Source organism: Choloepus didactylus, chromosome 3, assembly GCF_015220235.1.
Source record: "Choloepus didactylus isolate mChoDid1 chromosome 3, mChoDid1.pri, whole genome shotgun sequence".
Taxonomy (NCBI): domain Eukaryota; kingdom Metazoa; phylum Chordata; class Mammalia; order Pilosa; family Megalonychidae; genus Choloepus; species Choloepus didactylus.
This window is the reverse complement of record NC_051309.1, coordinates 73974103-74000087: the sequence shown is the minus strand read 5'-3', so window position 1 is coordinate 74000087 and position 25985 is coordinate 73974103. Positions and strand designations below refer to the sequence as shown.

General features: G+C 34.8%; 1 protein-coding gene across 3 annotated transcripts in view; it reads left to right on the top strand.

Annotated features, from left to right (window-relative positions):
- Positions 1–600: 600 nt before the first annotated feature.
- LOC119528652 (UDP-glucuronosyltransferase 2A1) overlaps positions 601–25985 on the top strand; it is a 56321-nt gene continuing 30936 nt past the window's right edge. For 2 of the 3 annotated variants that reach the window (XM_037828959.1, XM_037828956.1), the window contains exon 1: positions 12397–13138. In XM_037828959.1, the coding sequence (XP_037684887.1) occupies positions 12397–13138 (742 nt within the window). Of the gene's footprint in view, positions 1319–12396; positions 13139–25985 lie in introns of those variants that run through there. The other variant, XM_037828957.1, reaches the window with a different exon arrangement.

The window sequence follows — 25985 nt, the reverse complement described above, 5'->3', positions numbered from 1 at the left end:
TAGCAATAAATATATTATATTTATTATATTTGTATTTCACATTTTCATAAATATTATCTTTGCAATAATCTTTTCTACTTCAATAACTATTGACTACTATAATAATGTTCAACAATTGATAAAAGCAATGCATACTGTATATTAGATGTTGAAAAACCTATAGCATTAGCATCACTATATTTCTGAGTGAATTCTGGTCTTGGCTGAGATTTTAGGACCAAGGCCTGCATGTGGAGTTGAGATATCCAAATGCTTCAATCAATTCAACTGTACTAATTTAACAGTAGGGGCTGTAGGTGCAAACAAATATGAGAATCAAAGGAAGGTTTGAAGGATACAGTTCAAAAGAAGGAACAAGGGCAAGAATGATAAACAAAGCTAAAACAACAGTTAGAGAGGCAAGACACTTTACCTTTAAACCTGTAATTGCCATAAAATATGGAGTCACTATGACTAATACTTTTGGTAAAGAGAAAGTTCTCAAGGGTATCAACTGGTTTGAATCAAAACAAGAAATGATTTTGCTTTTCCTTTTTTCCTTGAAAAACAGAGGAACTCATTTGTTTCACATCTTATCAAATCTTTACTTCAAGCTACGTCATGTTAAAAAGGAAGATTCTGCTGCTGTTTCTTCAGATAACTCTCCTAGGAAGCACTCTTGGTGGAAATGTTCTGATTTGGCCAATGGAAGGTAGTCATTGGTTAAATATTAAGATAATTATAGATGAACTGATTAAAAAAGAGCACAATGTTACTGTTTTAGTTGCTTCTGGTGCACTTTTCATCACACCAACCTATAACTCATCTTTGATATTTGAAGCATATAAGGTGCCCTTTGGCAAAGAAAGAATAGAAGGAGTGATCAAGAACTTTGTTTTGACGTGGCTAGAAAACAGACCATCTCCTTCAACCATCTGGAGATTCTATCAGGAAATGGCCAAAGTCATCCAGGATTTCCACATGGTGTCCAGAGCACTCTGTGATGGTGTTCTTCAAAACCAAGAGTTGATGGAAAAGATGAAGAAAAGCAAGTTTGAAGTCCTGGTGTCAGATCCAGTATTTCCTTGTGGTGATATAGTAGCTTTAAAACTGGGAATTCCATTTGTCTACTCCTTGAGGTTTTCTCCAGCATCAACAGTGGAGAAGCACTGTGGGAAAGTTCCATACCCTCCTTCCTATGTCCCTGCTGTTTTATCAGAACTCACTGACCAGATGTCTTTCACTGACAGAATAAGAAATTTCATCTCCTACCACCTACAAGACTACATGTTTGATACTCTTTGGAAATCGTGGGATTCCTACTATAGTAAAGCCTTGGGTATGTAACAATTTTTGTTTTATTATTTGAATTTGAACAGAGGCTATGTGCCACCTCTTCTTTATTTTGCTATGTTCATTCCTTTTTAATCCCACATATTTATGTCCTATCTATTACTATCACTTGCTAGTGGAAAAGAAGATCAGAGAAAATATACGTCAAAACTTTGGTGTGCTGATTTCTAATTTTCTGGAACTGAAGATTCCAACTAATTTTTTTTTTTAAATATCTTATACAGGTATAGTGAAACATACCTTAGGTTAACAATATGACACATTGTCATTTAGATATTACATTGGAAAGAGAATTTGCCTAGAAACTACAGTGGTATGTGGGGAGAACCAGAAGAGATTAAGCTTTCTGCAAGCCCATTCTTAGTATAGACATTTATGTGTGTATAGTTTTAAAAATATACACATAAATAGGTAATCTCTGAGGATTGATCAATAGAGAGTAATGCCAATAAAAACTTTATCCATTTACACATTAAAAACTAATCACATGTATTTATAAGGTGTGAATTTAAGAGAAACCACAACATCATTGTTCAGAATGATTTTCACTTTAAGTTTCTTTGAATTATTTAAGTATGGTAGAGTGTTTATATAATGGATGAATATATAAATAACGGTTATTAGCATCAAAAAGTCTATATTGATCATGCTGCTGTGTTTATGGACATATTGGTCTAAATTTCAAACAGGCTTTGTTCATTTCACATGTTTCTGAATTTTATTATTTACTCTTTGATAATTATGGAGTTCCTGCTATTTACTAGGCACTCTCTTAGATAGAGATGCTTTGGAGAATATCTTGTGGAGAAGTCCAGTAAGCAGTTGGAAATGTGGAATGAGATCTCAGAAGGAGTGTCATGAGGGATTTAAAGTTATCTATACAGGGATGGGATAGCTAATTTTGCCTCTCTGTTGGTAACCTTATTTCTAAGTTTTATGGTTTCCTGGTATGTGCAGGCTGTTTGCTATTTTTCTGCTTTCAATACATAGCATATTCCTGAAATTCTCAAAATCAAATAATTTAAGATCTAGCAATAAATTTACATGTGCAAATGTGATTATCTTCCCATGTAAAATTATTTCACAAAGCAAAATTATAGCCCATAATCTGTATTTAGTCTTATCTTAGTTGTTAGGTATTCAGTATCTTCCATGGCTTACATGATAGACTTCACAAGCACAGACTTAAACCCAATGATAATGAGATGGAGATGGAACATTTCCCACTTTTGAAAAGTTGTATTTCTCAGAATGATATTAAGTTTTGAGACTTTAGCTTCTCATCATTAGCATCAACAAATTGATTTTTGTGCTTTTACTCATTTTTAACAAAATAATAAGCCAAGTTTCAAATAATATTTAAAGAATCATACTTTGTTGTACATTGCTGCAGAAATTGCAATGTATGCTTCTAGGCCGAGTTTGAGAGTCATACAGATGGTCATCAGTTGGTGAATGAAACTTCTAAATGGCATTAAAAATTATTTAGATATGACAACATTCAATGTGCAAAAGAGTGGATTACATTAATGTTGAGAAGAGAAATTTGAGAATCCTCTGTAGTTACAGCTATTGACACACTGCCTTCTTTAATACAAACTTCTCTTAGAAAATAATTGTAAAATATGATTCATATCAATAAAATAGATATGTGTAGCTTTAGTGTATGGATGAGACTGTGGATTTCTAATGGTGGATAAGTACAGGCATATCTTGTTTTGTTGCACTTCACTTTATTGCATTTCACAGATATTGCACTTTTTACAAATTGAAGTTTTGTGGCAATCCTGCTTTGAGCAAGTCTATTGGTACCATTTTTTTTCAAACAGCACGTGCTCACTTTGTGTCTCTGTGTCACATTTTGGTAATTCTCACAATATCTCAAAATTTTCCATTATTATCATATCTATTATGGTGATCTGTGGTCAGTGATCTTTGATATTTTGGGGTGCCATGAACCATGCCCATATAATATGGCAAGCTTAATTGATAAATGTTCTGTGTGTTCTGACTGCTCCATCCACCAGCCTTCTCTTTCTCTGTCTCTCCCCCTTTCCTTGGGCCTCCCTATTCCCTAAGACACTACAATATTGAAATTAAGCCAGTTAATAACCCTGCAATGCCCCTCTAAGTATTCAAAGTGGCCAGAAGAGTCACATATCTCTCACTTTAAATCAAAAGCTAGAAATGATTAAGATTGGTGCTGAAGGCATGTCAAACACTGAGATAGGCCAAAATCTAGACCTCTTGCGCCAAGCAGCCAAGTTGTGAATGCAAAGGAAAAGTTCTTGAAGGAAACTAAAGTGAACACACAAATGATAAGAAAGTGAAAGAGATTTATTGCTCATTTGGAGAAAGTTTTAGTGGTCTAGATAGAAGATCAAACCAGCCACAACATTCCCTTCAACCAAAGCCTAATCCAGAGCAAAGCCCTAACTCTCTTCAATTTTATGAAGGCTGAGGGGGATGAGGAAGCCACAGAAGAAAAGTTGGAAGTTAACAAAGGTTGGTTCATGACGTTTAAGGCAAGAAGCCATCTCATAACATCAAAACACAAGGTGAAGCAGCAAGTGCTAATGTAGGAGCTGCAGCAAGTTATTCAGATCTAGTTAAGACAATTGATAAAGGCAGCTATACTAAACAATGGATTTTCAATGTAGATGAAACATCCTTCTATTGGAAGACAATCCCATGTAGATTTCCTAGCTAGAGAGGGGAAATCAATGCCTGGCTTCAAGGTTTCAAAGACAGATTGATTCTCTTGTTAGGAGCTAATGCAGCTGGTGATTTTAAGTTGAAGCCAATGCTTATTTACCATTTCGATAATCCTAGGGCCCTTAAGAATTATGTTAAATCTACTCTGCTTGTGCTCTATAAATGGATCAAGAAAACCTGGATGGCAGCACATCTGTTTACAGCATGGTTCACTGAATACTTTAAACTCAATTTGAGACCTACTGCTCAGAAAAAAAGATTCCTTTCAAAATTGAACTGCTCATTGAAAATGTATGCAGTCACCCAGGAGCTCTGAAGGAGATGTGCAATGAAATGAATGTTATTTTCATGCTTGCTAACACCATATCCATTCTGAAGCCTATGGATCAAAGATTCATTTTGACTTTCAAGTCTTATGATTTAAGAAACACATTTCATAAGGCTCCAGCTGCCATAGATAGTGATTCCTCTGATGGAGCACTGCAAAGCAAATTAAAAACCTTCTGGAAAGGCTTCACCATTCTAGATGCCATTAAGAACATCTGTGATTCATGGAAGAGATCAGAAGATCAACATTAACAGAGTTTGGAAGAAATTGATTCCAACTCTTATGGATGCTTTTGACAGGTTCAAGACTTCAGTGGAGGAGGTAACTGCAGATGTGGTGAAAATAGCAAGAGAATTAGAATTAGAAGTGTAGTCTAAAGATGTGACTGAATTGCTGTAATTTCATGATAAACTTTAACAGGTGAGCAGTTGCTTCTTATGTATGAGCAAAGAGAGTGGTTTCCTGAGGTGGAATCCACTCATAGTGAAGATGTTGTGAACATTGTTGAACTGGCAACAAAGGATTTAGAATATCACATCAACTTAGTTGATAAACCAGCAGCAGGGTTTGAGAGGATTAACTCCAATTTTGAAATAAGTGCTACACATGCTACAGGGAAATTATTCATGAAAGGAAGAGTCAGTTGTTGTCATGAAGTGGCAAACTTCATTGTTGTCTTATTTTAAGAAATTGCCACAGCCACTACAACCTTCAGCAACCACCATCGTGATCAGTCAGCAGCCATTGACATCAAGACAAGACCCTCCAACAGCAAAAAGATTACAACTCTGTAAATACTCAGATGATGGTTAGAATTATTTTAGCAATAAAGTATTTTTAATTAAGGCATGTATGTTGTTTTTTTAGACATATGTCTATTGTACACTTAACAGACTACAGTATAGTATAAACATAACTTTTATATGCACTGGAGAACAAAATATTAATGTGACTCACTTTATTGTGGTATTCGCTTTATTTTGGTGGTCTGGAACCAAACCCACTTTATCTCCAAGGTATGCCTATATGACCAAAAGCAGGTGAGCCAATTGAAATTAACACTGATAATCAGCAAAAGTCATCTCCTCAAGGTATCTTAACTAGTTGCTCCAAAACTCAAAAATAGATGTTTATCTCCTGGAACATAGGAAGACCTAGTTGTTCTGTCTTCCAGGGAGAAGATCCACAGTCATGAATATTACAGGTGAATCTGAAGGTATCCTTGGAAGACATAAGTGAATGGGGCAACATCATAAGGCTAAAACTGAATATTAATACAAATGAAGAAAGAGGAGGAACAAAGAGCAACTTTAAGAGGCAATGAAGCTGTCAAGATCAGCAAAAATTCTTTTCATCTCCTTGTGCATATACTAAAATAAAAGTGCCATTTGAATATGCATAGCACCTTCGTTAATGTAATAGCAAAATATATATGGAGGGGTCGTTTGTCACAATGTATGTTTACATTTTGGTCTCATCATGTATGCTTTCATCAGGAGGTCATCCCCCTCAATCTTGGAATAATAATTTTCATGATTATAATGTTCCTTTAATGATTACAATAATGGTGACACCACACCTCCCCTTTCCCTTCCTCATGTTTGCCATCTCAGGATCATGTGTTCCATTGTTTTTTGTTTGGAAGTTAATGCTGGTAATAAAATCACACTATTCTTCCAGTGTTAAGAAACGAGACTAATCTTTCTTAACAATTTGTTCATGAGAAAGTAGTGAGGATTTCTAAAGATGTTTTTAGCTTCTGAGTCTGGCAATATCATGTTTCTTATCAAATTGCACTCTACAGACTCAGAATGACTATTTAAGTTTGTCTGTGTAAAACATGATGTTCTTGTTGATGTCCTGGGACATGAACAATCATAGTCAAAAGACCAGGTAAGAAGTAAATGTACTGACATGACAGAGAAATTCATTTTGTATAGAAGACTTTCTAGATTTAGAATGATACATGAGAATGATAAATGGAACTGACTGGTAATTACAATTTCTTTACAATTTGCAATTTAAATTTATCTTCTACTAGTTTTGCTTATGTGTTCTAATAAAAGTGATTGTGACCAATCCATATAACCATTCCCCTCAGGTTTCAAATTGTCACACTTGAGTAAATGAATAGGACAACTATTTGTAAGATTACTTTTCTGCAGTGGAATGCAATAAGTACCTCAGTGTGCATTCTTAATCTCTGCTAATTGCTAGGTATTAGATATATTTTGTTGAAATTACTATTTTATTTCAGGTCATATGTATTTGGTTCAAAGTCACCGATATCATATTAGTAATAGCAGTTACCATTCATTGATCTTTTCCTATGCACTAGACACCATGGTAAGTGCTTCAAATATATTATTTCTCTAAATCCCTGAAATGAATTTCTGAAGTAAAAACTATCACCACTTTACAGATGAGGGTAGTGAGGTTTGAAAAGATTGAGCAATATATGTTAAAGCAAAATCATATAGCTGCTAGTGTGTGAAACTAGTTTTTAAACTAAAGTCCTATGATGGCAAAGTTTCTATGCCATATTCCCCAGTTCTAGAAGTTATTTTTCTGTCCTTTTAAAATTTCAGAAGGAAATCCTCAGTTATTGAGGAGATTTTAGTTTTAACTTCCTTGGGTACTTTTCTTCTGCCTTTCCATATACTAAAGCCTTTGAAATCTGCATTTCTATTTCTTGCTATTTTTTAATTGGCTGAATGAGGTTAAATTGGGCCATGTTATCACCAGGTAACTTGCTATTCCTTAAGGCATAGGTCACCATGTGACTCTGTTTTCTTGAGCAGGTTGCCTGAGAATCTCTTTCTGTCCTTACATCAGAGAGCTCCATAAGCAGTCTCTATTGAAAGTAAGAAAAAAGCTTCCTCAGATTTCAAAATGTTTGTTTGAAACTGAAGCAGGTAAATTTAATTTTTATTTTTGTAATAGCAACAGAAAAGCTACTCTAATTATGGACACATTTAAGGAAAAGATACTGTAGCCTTATAATATCAATAAAAATATTTTTATTACATTAACAGTACACATTATTATCAACAGAGTCTTACTCTTGACACTTTAAAAATAAAAGGATGGTGAATAATGTCTGAGAACTGATGCTATCTAGAATAAAAATAGACTATGTTGCAAATATATTAAATAGGCAAAACAATAGATCTTCAAAAAGAATGATAAGAATATTTAGTTCCTTGCATGAATGAGGTGCCTACGAGGCACTGGTAATTACATTAGTGTAAAGTGCTAGCAATGAAGTACATTTGAGAGTGTAGAGTGTATATCTCCACTGTGTTTGGTTTCCAGAAATCATTTTGAAAGAAAAAACATATTAGAGTCTTGTTCCTTGGAGAATAATACATTTTGATTTGGATCTTTATTTTTCTTTCTTTCTAATCTTGTCCTTGCTTCCCCCCCTTTCTCCTTTCTTTCCTTCCTTCCTCTATTTTAAAATTCAAATTAATCTCGATTGGCTAGAATCTCTCCAGTGACCTTCTGGTAGCATTCCTTTTTTCCAAAGTAACCCACATGCCAGATGTCAGCCACAGCCATGACATGGAGGAATATAGTCCACAGGGGATTGGCTGTGGGAAATGCAGAATTCCCAGAGACAGCTAGCTATCAGTCTCTCTATTGCTCCCACTCATGAAAGAGTATTGAATGAAAGGGAGAGGAGGTGATAATTTTTAGGGTGAATTCTGGTACCAGGTACATTACAAGTAGCAGATCATTTGCCACATGCCTCAAGCATGAGAATGACTGAGTCTGGTGAGGAACTCACAGTGCTTGCCCAGTGCTCCAGTCTGCCATTGTTGGAGGATGGGAGAAGTGGGTGATGAAGGTGGTGAGATCTCATTAATTTGAACATTTTAAAATAAGATTCTCTCCCTAAGGTATCATATTTCACTAACATTTACTGAGCACAGATGTTGTTCTGAATAATTTATATGTACTGTTTCATTCAGTCCTCACAACTATTCTAGGAATTAAGTCCCACCATTCTCCTCATGCTGCATATGAAGAGGCTGAGTAGGTTGCCTGAGGTTACAATGAAGGAAGTGGTGAACCATTGGATGCCAGACTGTAGGCTAAAAAAGAGAGCTCTAGAAGATGCTTAGATTCTATACGACAAAACAAAGGGAAAAAATATAGTACATCTAAATTTAAGCTTTGGAAGGAATTAATTAAATATGAATCAAGAAACTCAAGTTAAGCTGAAACATTGATGTGAGACTGGAATTTTAAAGTGACTGAGCAATTGATCACTTAGTGTGAAGGCTAGTTTCCAAGCTTTTCTGGCCTCTGGGGCCACCTCCAAACCTGGGAAACAATGAAAACAGAATCAGCACAGTTAAATTCTAGGCAGCTGTTGCAATGTTGAGAGAGCACGGAAAATGGAAATCTTCAGGTCAGGGAATGTCTAGTGAGGGGAAAAATGCAAGGGAGGACATCTGTACAAAAATGTTGTTTAAGGATTCACAATTCGAATGAATAGCATTATACACATTTTCAGAAGATTTAATTCTAATTTGATTTTATGCAGATGAACTAAATGTTCTCCATCGTGTTATACATAATAAGTATTATATATTATACCCAAAAACCTAGTAAAGGTTCTTTGAAAACTTAATCCCTATTGCATTACCTATTGGAGGCCTCCCTTTCAAAGTAAACAAAGATTGGAATGAAAATGAGAACTTGATTCAAATTACAAGGATGATATTCTAATTGGTGCAAATTTTATATGGCTGAATTATTTTTAACTTAGTGTGCTTATGTATTGATGCTTCAATGAATGCTTTTTTAAAAATTGTTATTTTCTGGTTCTTTAGTTTTGTTTAAAATTGCATACCAAGAAAAATTCACAATTGTGAAATGATTTTTTTTCTAATTTTTTATTCATAAATTGTTTCTCAACTATTGGATTCAGAAAGGAAATATAGAAGTATTCATTTTTTAATCCAATCTGCCACCTACCAGATTGTGACTTTAGGGAAGTCATTTAAACCTCTCTTGACTTACTTTTTTACTCATAAAATAAGATATGGGTGGACATGCTGGACCCAGGCTCCCTCTAGAATGACAGTTTCATTATGCTGTTATTTAGGATAGCTACTGTAAACACACGAAGTAAATAAATATGTGCTAATATTAAGTTAATGAACTTTATGTTATGAAATTGGCATATTTGGCAGGAGTCATTATTTTTTCCATTTATGGGAATTTAAATCTTGGATTATACCTACATATGTCCCCAAATATATTTTATTTTTCATTTTTTAATAATTTTAAAATTTGCAATTATGAGACATTTCAGACATGCAGGAAATTGGAGAATAAATATAACAAATACCTATGTTGCTGCCAATGAAATTAGTTTTTAACATCCAAATATAACTTGAAAACAAAAACATATTTATCAGTTATTGATCTGTTATATTATCTCCTGTGGCTTTTCACTAAATTAGGTAATTGCTTTATTGTCCTGCAGTGGCAAAACCTTGAAACCTTGAAATCTTCATTTTTTTTTTCCAGGGTAAATTAGAGGTGTCTGTATGTATTTGAAATTTGGGATTGGTTTTTATAAATTTTAAGTGCTGTCATAGCTTTTGCTAGTATAATCTCTAATTAATTGCTATGGTCTACTTACATAGACCTCAATAATTGGACAAATCTAAATATTTCATAAATATGCATTTAGATATGCTTGGTATGTCTTAGTATCTTTTTTAATTGGAAGATTATGGCAGTAACAGATTTCCTCAAGAAGATATTATATCAAAATCCCTTATCTAAGCCTATTTCAATGACCATCAGGATGAGAGTATTCACAATCTTCTCTGGCTGATTTGTTTTGAAGTCTAATTAATTTAAAAAGTGCTGCTACTATATCCAAACTGAGGGGTGACTCAGTTGTGAGAGGTCACGAATACAGTAATTCTAAAAGTATCACTCTCTTCCTCTTCTTTTCCTCTGTCCATGTTCCTGGTCCTTTCATTACTCAAGGGCCTGAAATTCAGAACACAAAGGCAATCTAGTGTGAGGACAAAATTCAGAGAGGGAATGAAAAGGGGTTGATGTCTCCAAATCCACCCTTTAATTTCCATCCTCAATTCCCGTTTCCTATATCTCTTTGTTATCTGAAATGTTAAACTTTAAGTGGCTGAAGATTTAAGAACTGAAGTTCCAATTTTCTAAAAGGAAAAACACCAGAGGGTTTTGTTGCTAAAATAATATGGGTTTTATCGAGCAAAAGCAGCAAGCATGTTGAACACAACCAAATGTGGGTTCTGCTCAAAAAGTTGGGCTGTGGAAGTGGCTTATATGGCCCCTTAAGGGAAGGGGGTAATGAGAGATTGTATGGGTTAATTAGAGCAGGAGTGGCTTTGGGCAGGCAAGGGTCAATCAGAATACTGCAGGAATAGGTTGTTTCTGCAAGATCTGGGCCGTCTGGGGACTATCAGCAGGCTCTTTATAGCTGGCCTTGACTTGTTGGCTATAGTTTCCCTTCTTCCTGGGGAAAGAGGCTTCTATTGCCTCCACAAAGGATCATTGGTATGTCATCGTAGCTCATGTGTCTTCTTTCTCTTCTTCATACTTCCCTGGATAAAGCAGAAGCTCAGGTAAACCAAGGTAGTTAGTGTACTTAGTGTTCATTCCATTTTCACAGCTTTTTTTAATGGCAACTTCCAATGATTTTAACTTTTAAACTAAAATTGTTACATAGCCACTCCTGTTTAGTTTAGAAATCACTGAGAATCCCATGTGATATCAGGAAATCAATGTCTAGTCAGCTATTATGTAGAGAGCCCACTGATTTACTTATCAATTTTTAGGCCACTTCTTAAACTGCTAACATTACTAAGCCCTTACTCTGAACCAAGCAGTTTGCTAAGCAGCTTTGCAGATATTATTGCTAATCTGCAAAGTAATATAATAATTTAACTTCATTATCTCTCTCTTACAATGAGGACACTTGAGTCTGAGAGGTACTAGGCAACTCCCAAATCACAAAACTTATAAAAGGACAGTTTGTGAATCTAATGCTATTGAACTCCAGAGTCCATCTAACTTAACCCACTACCCAGTTCTGAATAAAAAAGCCCATGTTTCCTTGAGGTTCCGGGCCCTAATTCCTTAATTTGTGTCTAAAATGGCATGTGGAAGAGAGTGAAACACTTTTGTTAGAAGGGGGTAAGAGACAATGATTATTTTGCCTTACCAGAGAAGAGCAATACCCTCTTTCAAATGTAAAGTAGTTCACTCTATAACGCAATTAATTAAAACATCTTGAATGTTTGAATGGGTCTCCTTTAAATGAAGGTTGTCTTTTAAATTTTTTTCTCCCTAAATATGAGCCATGAGGTAGTGATAATTATGGTGGTCCTTGTGCCTTGCCAAAGTTTCTAAACTTAACAGAGGTAAGGCATCATACCATAGAAATCCAGCATTGAGTCAAATAATATTATGGTTAGTTCCCAATTGTACCATTTGTCATATGTTTTTGGGTATGCAACACAACATTAGTTTATATATCCATGAAATGGAGAAAGTAAATTCTGCTACACTCTATTATTAAAAATATTGAATAAGACAATACATGTAAAAATGACTTGTAAATAAAGACATCTAACCTGAAGATACTACAAGTTTTGAAAAAGTGACTTTAGCAGTAAAAATTTGTTATTTTTCTTTTAACCTGGTGTTGGGAAAGATATATTAATGACACATTTTATAAATGATAGTTATTATCACAGACTACATAGATACCAAGCTTATACTTACCTGCTTCTTTGTCTTTAAAATCAGACCAGATTTCATTCGTGTTGTTGTATTAATACTACCAATGAATATAAGACTTTGATTTTTTTTGTCTTCTTTTTAATTTAGATATCAGTTGCCCTATGAATGAGTGTAACCATTGCATATAAATATTATTTTATTTGAAAAAATAATTATCTACCTAAATGTACTTTGAATTTTCCTTTTCATCTTAAAAGATCAACAGTAGGATGGTTTCCATATTGAATATCACCATGCCTAAGAAGTTTGTCCAGCTGCTGGTTTATAACATGACTCTGATTGAAATTGTTCTAAGTAGGAATGTGCTAATTTGGCCTACAGATGGTAGCCACTGGTTAAATATTGAGATCATTCTAGAAGAATTAATTCAAAGAAATCACAATGTGACTGTACTGGCATCCTCAGCAACTCTATTCATCAAGTCCAATCCTGACTCTCATGTCAATTTTGAATTGATTCCTGTTTCCTACAAGAAGAATCATATAGATTCCTTGATTGAACAAATGATAATGCTGTGGATAGACCATAGACCAACTCCTCTCACACTTTGGACTTTCTACAAAGAACTAGGAAAACTCCTAGATGTGTTCTTTCGAATTAATATACAGATCTGTGATGGAGTATTAAACAACTCCAAGCTAATGGCAAGACTGCAGAAAGGCAGTTTTGATGTGTTGGTAGCAGACCCAGTAACAATGTGTGGAGACTTGGTGGCTCTGAAATTAGGAATCCCATTTATATACACCTTGAGGTTCTCTCCAGCCTCAACAGTGGAGAGACACTGTGGAAAAATCCCAGCACCTGTCTCCTATGTACCTGCAGCCTTATCAGAGCTCACTGACCAAATGACCTTTGCTGATAGGGTTAAAAATACCTTATCCTATTCTCTGCAAGACTATATATTTCAATCCTACTGGGGAGAATGGAATTCATACTACAGCCAAGTTCTAGGTAAGTCTCCACAATTTTCTCTTCTTAATGACTCCAGAAACCTTAATTATTCTTATTGTTAACAGCAAAATGTTTCCATTCCACTGCATACACTAAGCTGAAGTAAATGTTCTTACTGTATCTTTGTACCATTCCTTGATGTTTTGTGTTGATCACTTCCTAAAAATGATGTGGTGGTATTTATATGTCTGCTAACATCTCTTAACTCAAATTGTTTCATGCCTATTTAGGTACTAGCTTTTCAATGTGTAGAAAATAAATGAATTTACCTTTCAAAGAATAAACTGTGATACCACCGAAATAAAACCTCATAAATCTTGTGCATGTTTACACACACACACACACACACACACACACACACACAAATTGACAGTTCCTGGTAAACATTAGATGATACATGATTTACTTTTCCCCTTTGTTTTTCATCCTTTTGTTTGTTTTCAGACAACCTTAAAAAGCATAGGATGGGGGATAAGAAAACCCAACTTTAAATCCTACCCTGCCTCTTATTATCTCAATCCTTAAGTTTCTCTGAGTTCTTTTTGAGTTAACACTGTGTCTCAACTTATTTACTCTGTATCCTTTGGCAAGCCTTAGATTCCTTGCCTCACAGATTATTTATGAAGATCAAACAAAATAATGCAAGCTGTCAAGACCACTTCTGGTTGGTTGTCTCTATTATTTCCCTTTTTGATCTATGTGAGAAATCTTTCCTTCATTTTCCTGTTTTCTTCTCTTCTAAATGATTTTTCCTCCATATCTGTCTTTGTACCCAGGGGCATTAATTCACAATAATTAAATGAAACTAGCAGGAATGAACAGTTGATGCTACCAATGGTACTTGCTTACTGAGGTAATATGCACAATATTGTCCCTTTATCTTCCCTCCCTCCCTTCCTTCCTTCCTTCCCACTTTACTTCCTTTCTTACTTCTCCTCTTCTTGCTTTCTTTATTCAGAAGTTATTTCATGAATAGCAACCCAGATCCTACCATTTTTCTAGGTACTGGGACTACATCAGTAAGCAAACAGATCAAATTTCTACTTTATCTTCATGGAGCTCACATTCTAGTAAGAGGAGACATAAAATAAATAAAATAAATGTATTAAACATATAAGGCATTGGACAGTGATATATAACATGTAGTAAAATAAAAGGCATAGATAGTTCTAGGGGAGGGCTTCCACTTTTAAATAGGAAAGCCAGGGAAGGTGACATTTGAAAAAAACAAGTGCAAAGGCCAGTGATAAGCCAAAGGTGGGGAAATACTCTTACTATAACTCCATATTAATCTTAACTTTCATAAGAAGAATTTGTAAGATTTTTTTTCTTCCTTAGATGTTGGAATATTCTTCATGTAATTTTTCAACACTTAAATTCTTAGACTTTCTCATAGACTAGATCTAGAAAGACAGTACTGAACATATCACACATATAAATAAAATGTAAAATATTTACAGTTTGTGAAGTTGAAGGTACATTAATTGGAATTTTGAACATGAAACTTTTTATTCTTTATAATGTGACAGCTATACATTATTGTTTGTGGATCTCAAATTTTTACATGCCTCAAAAGCATGTTTTCCTTTAAAATTAGATATTATTCATGTGAATATTTCCAAGACATTTCAAAATGTGTTTTATGATAATAATAAGTGCCTATATATTTATTACATACTGGCTATTGCATATACTAAATAGGTAATGGTCTACATTCCATAAATAAGGGGATTACAAAATGTAGGGTGGTGAAGGGTCTTGGCACATGAGTTTCTGGGTTCATGTTCCATCTGTTAGCTGTGTAATCTAATTCTTTGAATAACAGTGCTTCTTCCTCCTTAAAATGGTGTTAATAATTTCAATATACTTTTTAGGAGGATCATATGACAGCATATGTGTGTATATGCTATGTGAATTATAAAGAATTATACTTATGTTTAATATTATTTACATCAAATTACATAGGAACTCTGCAGTGATAGAGAACTAATTCCATTACCATGAGTTTCTGTACATACAAGTAGTCAGTGAATATCAACAGAAAATAAATGACCTCTGGAGTGTATTACATCTGCTTTCTTAAAGGAAGCCATACCAAATTGTATTATGTGTGAAAAAGCCTTTGTGAAACAAAAAGTTCTCAAAGTCTCATCTTTACAATAATCTACTTCCAGAAATCCTACCTTTTAAGAAATTAAATATCTTATTTACTTCAATCCTTTATGCTTCTTATGTTACTAGACGTATCTGAGCACTAGTAATTACCTTGAGTATTTATTTCAAATTGTGGTATACTATCAAGAAGAACTGATAAAATCCTATTAGTCTTCTGTTTGTGATTGCATTCTTAAAGTATTAGCAGCACCTGGTAACTGTAAATTGATACTGAAATTGGGTAGGAGTCTTATTTGTTATATTATTGTCTTTGAACACAGGAAATTTAATAACTCATGTCGAATTTCTATGGAATTTCCTTTACAATGGTTGACCTTTGGGTCACTGTGGGAAAAATACACTAGAAAAATAACATCTTGAACTGTGGTAAAGAAACCCCCCCCAAATGCCAAGTATCTTGAAGGAGGTACAAGTAAGTAGCAAGAAAATATCTGACTGCACTGGTTAAAAAATTTCCTAAATCAGTGAAGAGATCATAAAATTTACATGTGAAATGAATAAAAATAATTATTAATTACAACAGCTAATGGAACAAGGATATCACAGGATATGAAATTCATTCTTGTTCACATCCATGAATCAATCTCTTAATAATCTTGCCCTGGCCAAGAGTTCTGCACAGTCCCTACAAATTGCATGAAGTCTGATATCTACCCCCAACCTCTGAAAGACCTGCTGTAAAGTGCATAAATGTTTCTCAAAAGGGTAGGGTTGAGACTAACTTTTGCTGCACTGTAGGAATTCTAAGGCCTTGACAAGTGTAGAGGAAATAGTAAAACTGCCTGGTCACATATTGCCTGCGTCTTTTGGGGTCCCAAGCTGCCTCCATCCTTCCAGTGCTCTGCAGACCAGGAGCGGGGAAAATCAAATACTAAGCTATACTCCAGTTTGCTGGTACTGCTTGCTTTTACTTGTCATTACCATTTTGATCCCCCTTCCCCTGCTGCTACATTTTGGTCCCCCTTCCCCTGCTGCCACATTTTAGATGGATTTCCTAGAACTGACAATCTTCCTCCAGCACTTAAGAAAAAAAAAAAGCTTTTTAACTTCTCCCCACTTCCTAGAACTGGGCTACATGAATCACATTTTATCTATGGTTCCATTTCTGGGCAATGCTGTAGGGTTGTTTTAAATTTTATGTAACTTTTGTTTGAAGCAAAACACAAATCATAAATTTTGCAACTCAGTGAAGTTTCACAAAGTGAAGCCATCCATGTAACCAGCACCCAAATCGAGAAGTAGAATGTTATTACAACCCATAACTCTTCCTCCTTCCTAATACCAGTTCCTTCTATCCCCATCTAAGGGTAACTACTTTCTTGATTTCTATTACCATAGATTAATTTTGCCTGATTTTGTAATTATGATTGTATAAATGGAATCACATATTATATACTCTTTTGTATCTTGCTCCTTTTGCTGAACATTATGATTTTGAAACTCATCCGAGTTGTTGTATAACAACAACAAATGTAGGTATAATCTGTTCATTCTCATAACTATGTAGATGCCATTGAATCGTTATAGCACATATTATTTATCCATTCTACCGTCCTACTGTCTTGGTACTGCCTATTTATAAGTACTTGGATAAGCATTCTTGATCATGTCTTTTGGTGAACATATGTATGCCATATACTTGTGTATATTTATATATAGGAGGGAAATTGATAGATCGTAGCATATGTATGTATTCAGCGTTATAGGAACTGCTAAACAATTTCCCAAGAGCTTGTACCAATGATAATCTCATCAGCCATTTATGAGTGTTTCAGTTATCCCCCAACTTCACTTGGTATGCTCTTTTTACTTTTTAAAAAATTTAACAATTTTGTTGGTGGGGAGTGTTAACCCATTGTTTTTGTTATTAAGGGATAATTTACATACAATAAAAAGTATGTAAAGTATACAGTTTGATGAGCTTTGTCAAATTATATACCTGTGTAAACAGCATATCAATCAAGATGATTGCATTACTCCAGACTGTTCCTTTCCAGTCATCCTCTCTCCATCCAAAGTTGACCATTTACCTATTTTTGTTAACAGAAATTATATTTGTTTGTTCTATGTAAGGTAGTTTGATTCGAAAGATGGGCAATGAAGCCAAATGGGCGGGTATTAAAGAAAAGTTTTATTTGAGAGAAGCCTCAGGGCGGCCCCCGCAGGCCGAAAGGCTGCTCAGAGGTGAAAGCACGCAGTAGGGTGGTGGGATTTCTTTTTATAGGGCTTTTTGCCAATCAGGAGGTCACAGGGTATACGGTATATGAACTTTGTCCAATAGGGGGTTACACATAGTTTATCTTGTAACTTTGACAATGCCTGATTTGTGTGTTTTAACAGGAGAAGTGAGGGAGGGAATAAATTTGTGAGGAAGGGGAGGAGGGGCAGTGATGGTGAGAACAAAGAAAGTGGCTCAAAAATGGGGAAAGGGTCTTATCTGAAGCCAGGTTTTGCAAAACAGGGAGATGGAGGAGGGGCCCAGGGCCCAGACCTAACATTCTAGAGCTTCATACAAATGCCATCATAAAGCATGTAGTATTTTGTGACTAATTTCTTTGGCTCAATGTAATGTTTGTTAGATTCAATTATGTTGCAAGTATCATTGATTCATTCATCTTTTAATTCAATAGTATCCCAATGTTTGAGGATTCCATAGTTTGTTTTCCATTTAACTGTTGATGAATGTTTAGGTTGCTGGCAATCTATCACTATTATGAAAAAAGTTGCTGTAAGCATTCTTGTACAAGGCTTTTTGTAGGCATATTTTTCTATAGAAAATATCTAGACAAATCAGATATATACAATGCAAATATACTCTCCCAGTATGTGGCTTCCTTTTCATTTAGTAAATAGTGAAGACCAGAATAATTCAAAATTGATTAAAACCAACTTTATCAATATTTTCTATTATGATTACTGCCTTTTATGCTGTAAGAAACATTCATCAATCTCAAGATCATGAAGATATTGCCATGTATTTCCTTCTAGAAGCTTTTTATTAGTTTTACCTTTAACATTTGGGTCCAAGGTCCATATTGAAATACTTCTGTGTATATTTTGGGAGGAGTGAGAGTGAGTTTTTTTATTTCCATGTTGATATCCAGTTTCCCAGCATCTTTCTCTTGTAACTTAAAACAAGAATTATCTGCTAACTTCATTGAAAATCAATTCATCATTTATATATGGATTGTTTCTGGTCTATTTTCTATTCCATTTTTCTACATATTGATTATTATATCTTTATAACTATTAAAATCAGATCAAATAAGTCCACCAATTTTTATTTTTTCCAAGATTATTTTTGCTGTTATAGGTCTTTTTTATTTCGACATAAATTTTAGAAACAGTTTGTTAGTTTCTGCAAAAATTCTGCTGAGATTGTATTGAATCTAAGGATCAATTTGAAGAATATTGACATCACAGAATGGTTAATAACAATTGCGAGGACATAACTATAATAACAAAAGACATTGTTTCACCCTTCCTCACACCCCTTCTTTTTGCTCCACCATACTGGCTCTTCCAATCGCAAGGGAATCTGAAAGTACACAATTCAAAAACAACACAGAAAGGAGAGGAAGTGGGGAAGGGGTGGCTGGGAAATGGACTCACTTCTCTCCTTAGGCTAAATAACTCCCATCACCTAGTTTCTAGTTTTCATTCTCAATTTCTATTTGCATCTGTTTTCTTTTCTTTTTTTTTGCTTTGATTTTTAATGCATCCTCTGATCATGTAAACATTAGAATTAATGTTCACATGATTACATTGTCACAAATGTTCAGTTAGTGATCCATAAAGAAATTCTGGTCTAGTTCTCTATTTGTTGATTCTGCATTAATGCCCTTGCATATTGTGGCATCTTTGTTATTAAATAGCTACTCTTACTAAACACCTACTTGGTACTTAGCTTCTTAGGTATATTGCTAATATTATTGATAATTCACACAATAGAACAGCCATTTTCTTTTACACATGAAGAAATGGAAACTCAGAAAGTTAAGTAACTTTGCTGAGCTCACAACATATATAATGGAACAAGATAAGAATCTAAATATATTTAATCCACTTAATGTTTTGTATAATGAAACCTCTCTATAAAGGGTCCCAGGAATAAGTTATGCCATATCTCCCTGGATTTTGATTTAAATAGTCAACCAAGACACACAATGATTTGCTTTACTGGGGAAGAAAATTATTGCATCTTATTTGGAGTACTTACCTCTATAACCTAGTTTATCTAAAACAACTTGAAAGATTTGAAATATTGCATGGTCCTTAAGTAAAAGTGTTTTTGTTTTTCATTTAATCTTCCTAAATGTGAAAGATGAGGAAATGAGGAAGTAATATCAATATTTATTACATACTGGCAAATTTCATTATTTACACAGAGAGGTAAGGATGTATTTCATAGAGAAATAGAATTGAGCTAACATTTGCTTTAGTGTCCTGATTCAGACACTGAATCATGTTTTGTGCAGAAACAATTTGGGGGGAAAACCTTTTTTTTTTTACAAAAGACTTGAAAATGTTCAACAGGACAATGTATGCAGAAGTGCTTTGGAAACACAGACCTACACATGGAAGATAAATTATTAGAAGTAAGGAATATATATAACTTTTTTTTTTTCACATTTGGTATTGAGATAGATGTGTTCAATTGAAGAGAGATTTTCTGGATTATAGATATTAACACAGAGCACATAGATTGAAGGTGTATATACCCTGCAGGCATCTAATGTTTTCTTAAGATAAACCCAAATTTATTTATTCATATACTTATTATATATATATATATATATATATATTATAGATATTGTTCACATACCAAACTATCCAATGATCCAAAGTGTCCAATCAATTGCCCATGGGTACCATCATACAGCTGTGCATCCATCACCACAATTAATTTTTTTTCAATTTTTAGAACATTTTCATTACTCCAGAAAAGAAAGAAAGATGAAAAAAGGAAACTCAAATCCTCACATACCCCTAACCACCCCCTCCATTATTGATTCATAGTTTTGGTATAGTACGTTTGTTACTGTTGATGAAAGAATGCTAAAATACTACTAACTGTAGTGTACACTTGGCAATACGTATATATTTTTTCCCTATCTGCCTCTCTATTATTAACCTCTAGTTATATTGATATACATTTGTTCTAGTTCGTGAGAGAGATTTCTAATATTTGTATAATTAATCATGGACATTGTCCACCACAAGATTCACTGCTTTATACATTCCCATCTTTTAACCTCCAACTTTCCTTCTGGTGACATATGTGACTCTGAATTTACCCTTTCCACCACATTCACATACCTTTTAGCACTGTCAGTTATTCTCATTACATGCTACCATCACTACTGTCCATTTCCAAACTTTTAAGTTCACCGTAGTTGAACATTCTGCTCATAATAAGCAACCGCTCCCCATTCTTTAGCCTCATTCTGTATCCTGGTAACTTATATTTCATGTCTATGAGTTTACATATTATAATTAGTTCATATCAGTGAGACCCTGCAATATTTGCCTTTATGTGTCTGTCTTATTTCACTCAATATAGTGCTCTCAAGGTTTCTTCATCAACCCATTTCTTTTAAGATGGTTTTGTTCAAACACTATATATTCTGTCCTAAGCAAACAAAATTTACGTGACCCTTATAGTCACGTAAATACATAAATATGTATTGAGCACCATTGCCACTCTTTATATATGGACATTTCTTCCACAAAGATGGAGGAAGAGTCAAAGAAGGCAGAGAGGCAAAAGAAAAAGGCAAGAGAAGGAGAGAAAAACAAACAAACAAAAAAACTTGATAGCTGGAAAGCGACAAAAGGAAAGATAGCATTAACCTAAAGTAGAATAGAGTCAGATAACATCACCAATGCCAGGAGTCCCATACCCTTCCCTTATTCCCCACCCCGCCCATATGCATTTAGCTTTGGTATATTGCTTTTGTCACATTAAAGGAAGCATAATACAATGTTTCTGTTAATTCTAGCCTCTAGTTTGCATTGATTGTATTCTCCCCCCAATCCTACCCTATTTTTAATACCTTGCAATGTTGACATTCATTTGTTCTACCTCATGTAAAAACATATTTGTACCTTTTATTACAATTGTTGAGCACCCTAGGTTTCCCTGAGTTACACAGTCCCAGTCTCTATCATTCATCTTTTGATCTGGTGTCCCACATGATCCCAACCTTCCTCTTTCAACCATATTCACAGTCATCTTTGTTCAGTGTACTTACATTGCTGTGCTACTACCTCCCAAAATTGTTTTCCAAACCTCTCACTCCTGTCTTTTCCTTTCTGTCTGCAGTGCTTCCTTTAGTGTTCCCTGTAGAGCAGGTATCTTGTTCACAAACTCGGTCATTGTCTGTTTGTCAGAGAATATTTTAAGCTTTCCCTCATATCTGAAGAATAGTTTTGCTGGATATAGGATTCTTGGTTGGTGGCTTTTCTCTTTCAGTATCTTAAATATATCACCCCACTTCCTTCTTGCCTCCATGGTTTCTATTGAGAAATCCACATGTAGTCTTATCAAGCTTCCTTTGTATGTGATAAATCACTTTTCTCTTGCTGCTTTCAGGATTCTCTCTTTATCTTTGACTTTTGATAATCTGATTATTAAGTTTCTTGGAGTAGGCCTATTCAGATCTATTCTGTTTGGGGTACGCTGCGCTTATTGGATCCGTAATTTTTATGTCTTTCATAAGAGATGGGAAATTTTCATTGATTATTTCCTCTACTACTGCTTCTGCCCCTTTTCTCTTCTCTTCTCCTTCTGGGACACCAATGACATGTAAATTCTTGCTTTTTGTTTTGTCCTTAAGTTCCCAGAGACATTGCTAGTATTTTTCCATTCTTTTCTCTATCTGTTCTTTTGTGTATAGGCTTTCAGTTGCCTTGTTCTCCCATTCCTGAGTGTTTTCTTCTCCCTCTTGAGATCTGCTATAGTATGTTTCCAGTGTGTCTTTCATCTCTTGTGTTGTGTCTTTCATTTCCATAGAGTCCACTAGTTGATTTTTTGAACTTTCAATTTCTACCTTATATACGTCCTGTGTTTTCATTATACGGTTCAGCTGTTTTGCCATATCTTCCCTAAACTTTCTGAATTGACTTATTATTAGCTGTTTCAATTTCTGTATCACAGCTGAAGTGCAAGTTTCTTCCCAAGACCAGGCCATAACCTCATTTTTCTTGGTGTAGGTTGTAGTTTTCTGTTGTCTAGGCATGGTTTCCTTGGTTACCTCAATCAGGCCTCCCCAGACCAGAATGGGCTAAGGTCCCAGAAGAAAGAAATATTCAGTATCTGGTTTCCCTGAGGGTGTGTCTTGGAAAATTGGTACACCGTCTGATGCCTCTGGTCACTGTGCTTTTCTGCCCAGTGGCACCTGTTAACCTGTAATTCTTGGCTGGTGTAAGTTCTGAATGGAAGGCAGTTAGTAGAGCTGAACCCCACCCCTTTCCTCTTAGAGAAGATAGACCCCCTACACGGAAGTCATTAGCATTTCAATGGTCTCTCTCTGCCTGTGCTATACCCTTGTCTGGGTCACAGAACTGGGAACTGAAATGGCTGAGGCTTTCTCCACTGAGCTGAAAAAGGAACAGAGAGTCCTCTTCAGAGCTAGTCTGAGGCAACCCTCTGGCTCTCCAAGGTCAGTCGTCACCCAAAGCCTCTGCCTGCTTCTTGGGGATTCATACCTCATAGTGAGCAGTTCACACTCGCTAATTAAAATCCCAGTTGGAGCTCAGCTGAGCTATATTTGCTTGCTGGGAGAAAGCTTCTCTCTGGCACCATGAGGCTTTGCAGCTCAGGCTGGGGGTGGGGGGTCTCCTGATTTGGATCCACAGTTTTTACCTACAGATTTTATGCTGTGATCTTGGGCATTCCTCCCAATTCAGATTGGTGTATGATAAGTGTATGGTCACGTTTGTCCCCCTGCAGTTATTTCAGATTATTTACTAGTTCTTTCTGTTTTTTTCTTAGTCATTCCAGGGGGACTACTTAGCTTTCACTCCTCTCTATGCCACCATCTTAGCAAGCAAGTTGTCCTTTTAACAATCATATTTTGAAGTTACTGTTTTTTGGCGTTATCTCTTTTCCCAATAAAGTTGCCCACTGAAGATAATATGAACCATTTTTCTTATATTAGGAATTCGATTAGTCCAATTATGATATCCCAACACAAGTGTATCCTAGCAGCATGACAACACTCAGATCCCTCAACCAATCTTGGAGTTCCAGTTCTACACTTGTCCTCATTTACAGACTCAAAGTATCTAATATCTTATAGGACATTCATCAGTACTCATCCTACACTCTTCTGCATTGATGGGTTGGAACACACACCAATCTGTAGAGGTCATGCTCCCTTGAATCATGAGATTTTGTGCATTTGTCAGGAGGCTTCCACCCATGCCTGGTAGCATTGTTTTATGATGGGCATCATACTCTCTAGAGCTCACTCAACTAGCCTTTCCACACCAGTTATTGAGACCCTAGTGTGTGTCAGGTGGCATGCTAGGTATTCTATCCCTATTGTCATAAATTTTATTTTTCAGACAACCATAGGAAATGGATAGTATTATTTTCATTCACAGAATATTAACTATTAATATTAACTTAATAGTGTTTTTTAGCATTGACTATATTTCTTACTCTTCAAGGCATTGCTAATCACAATGAAACAGTTTCTCTAGTGCAAATTCTAACACTCATTGGATAGTGAGAATTGTTACTTTTACAAATCATTTGCTATTTATTTCATTCTCTAAACTCTACACATTCTTCACATTTTTACTCCTTAGTTTTTCAAACTCAGCCAGTTAAATAAATAACATTATTTTTTTCTCTAATTCCAAATTTCCATCATGTGTGCTGTATTTGTTTAGTCTTCCACTTTTTAAAAGCCCACTATCATGTTAAATTTCAAAATACCATAATCACCTTCTCACTGTTGTTCAGTTTTGGGAACTGTAGGGTCTCTAGTCTATTTCTATATATATATAAATGTCTAGTCACACATTCTGTAGATAGCCCACTTTCTTTCTGAGCAATACTTTTATAGAAAAAAAAACATAAAATCACAGAAAACGTACATAACTTTCTGAATTACATAAGTTCTTTTGAACAAGATATGAACATAGGTCCATTTGGCTTTGAAGTCCACTTAACTAATTTCATTACACACCTTATAGTGATCCCTGTGATTCTAGCTAGATAAACCTTTCTCCCTTCTTCAACAGAAGGTCAAAGGCAAAGGAAGGAAATCATTCAATAATGAGGTGGGTAACACTCAGTTTTTAAGAAGAGGAAAATATCATTATTTTGTCTTATGCTTAGAGATATGTTCATCCCTACTCTTAAGTGACCTTGTTATTTTGTTCATTTATGTAATTTCTCAAATGTGACTGAAAGAGAAGGGACATCAATGTTCATTTGTGAATCAACAGATTTCCCTATGTTAAGAGAGGTTATTCTTCCCCAGAAGAACAGAAGGGAGTTTTTAATAGCATTTAGGTAATATTATTAAATCTGCTATTTAGTCAAATATTCTTTGGTAAAACATCTGACATGATGATTAGGTTCAAGATCTATAAAATGGAAAAAATATCTTCCCACAGATACTATTGAAAGGATTCAATGAGACCAGGTATGTGAGAGGCTTTGTAAATTTAGTCCTCAAATTTTAATTTTTTTGTCAGTAATGAATTTAAATTTCTTTATAAAATTAATTTTTGGAAAATATGCATTACAATGAAAGGAGGTATTCTGAAAATTAGTTGCAGTATGGAATATAGAGATTCCATGCCAATGATTTATTAGAGCTTATATTTTCTTTACCAAGGACCAAAATTAATTGTTGAAATTATAAATGCGTATAGAAACTTGCACTTTTATTTTTAAATTAGTGAGGAGATCTAATAATTTTGAGGAATAAGTTTTAACTCTCAGAAACATTTTTCTTGTGCAAAATGGAAATAGATCTGATATTATTCAAAAGTCTTGTTTCTAATCTTAAAATATTTAGAATAATAAAGTTTTGTTACTGAATACCATCATGTTAAGGAAGTTTGTCCTGATACTGGTTTTAAATTGGATACTCATAGGAATTGTTCTTAATGGCAATGTGATAATTTGGCCTTTAGAAGGTAGTCGTTGGTTAAATATGAAGAGCATGCTGAAAGAACTGATTGAAAGAAATTAAATGTAGTTGTACCAGTTCCATCAGCAAATTTATTCCTAGACTCCTCTTCTGAAATAAGTGTGAGTTCTGTGGTAAGACCTATTGCCAATATGATGAAAGGTATAGAATCCTCAATGAATGATTTGATAATATTGCAGAAGAAGCACAGACCACATATTTTCACAATAGGGACAAGATACAAGGAACTATGGAAAGTTAATGGAAAAACTTTAGATTTAATATGAACATTTGCAATCAAATTTTAACAATCCAGATTTGTGGCAGGATTTCAGAGAGATGTTTTTTAAGCATAGTTATCAGGCTCAATAACATTCTCAGTGCCTTGGATGTTCTGAAATGAGGGATTCCATTTTTGTACGTTTTGAGGTTCTCTCCAGGCTCAGCCTTGGAGGGTCATCTGCAGAAAATCTCAGAACCCGCCTCTTAGGTACTAGCAGCCTTGTCTGAGCTCACTG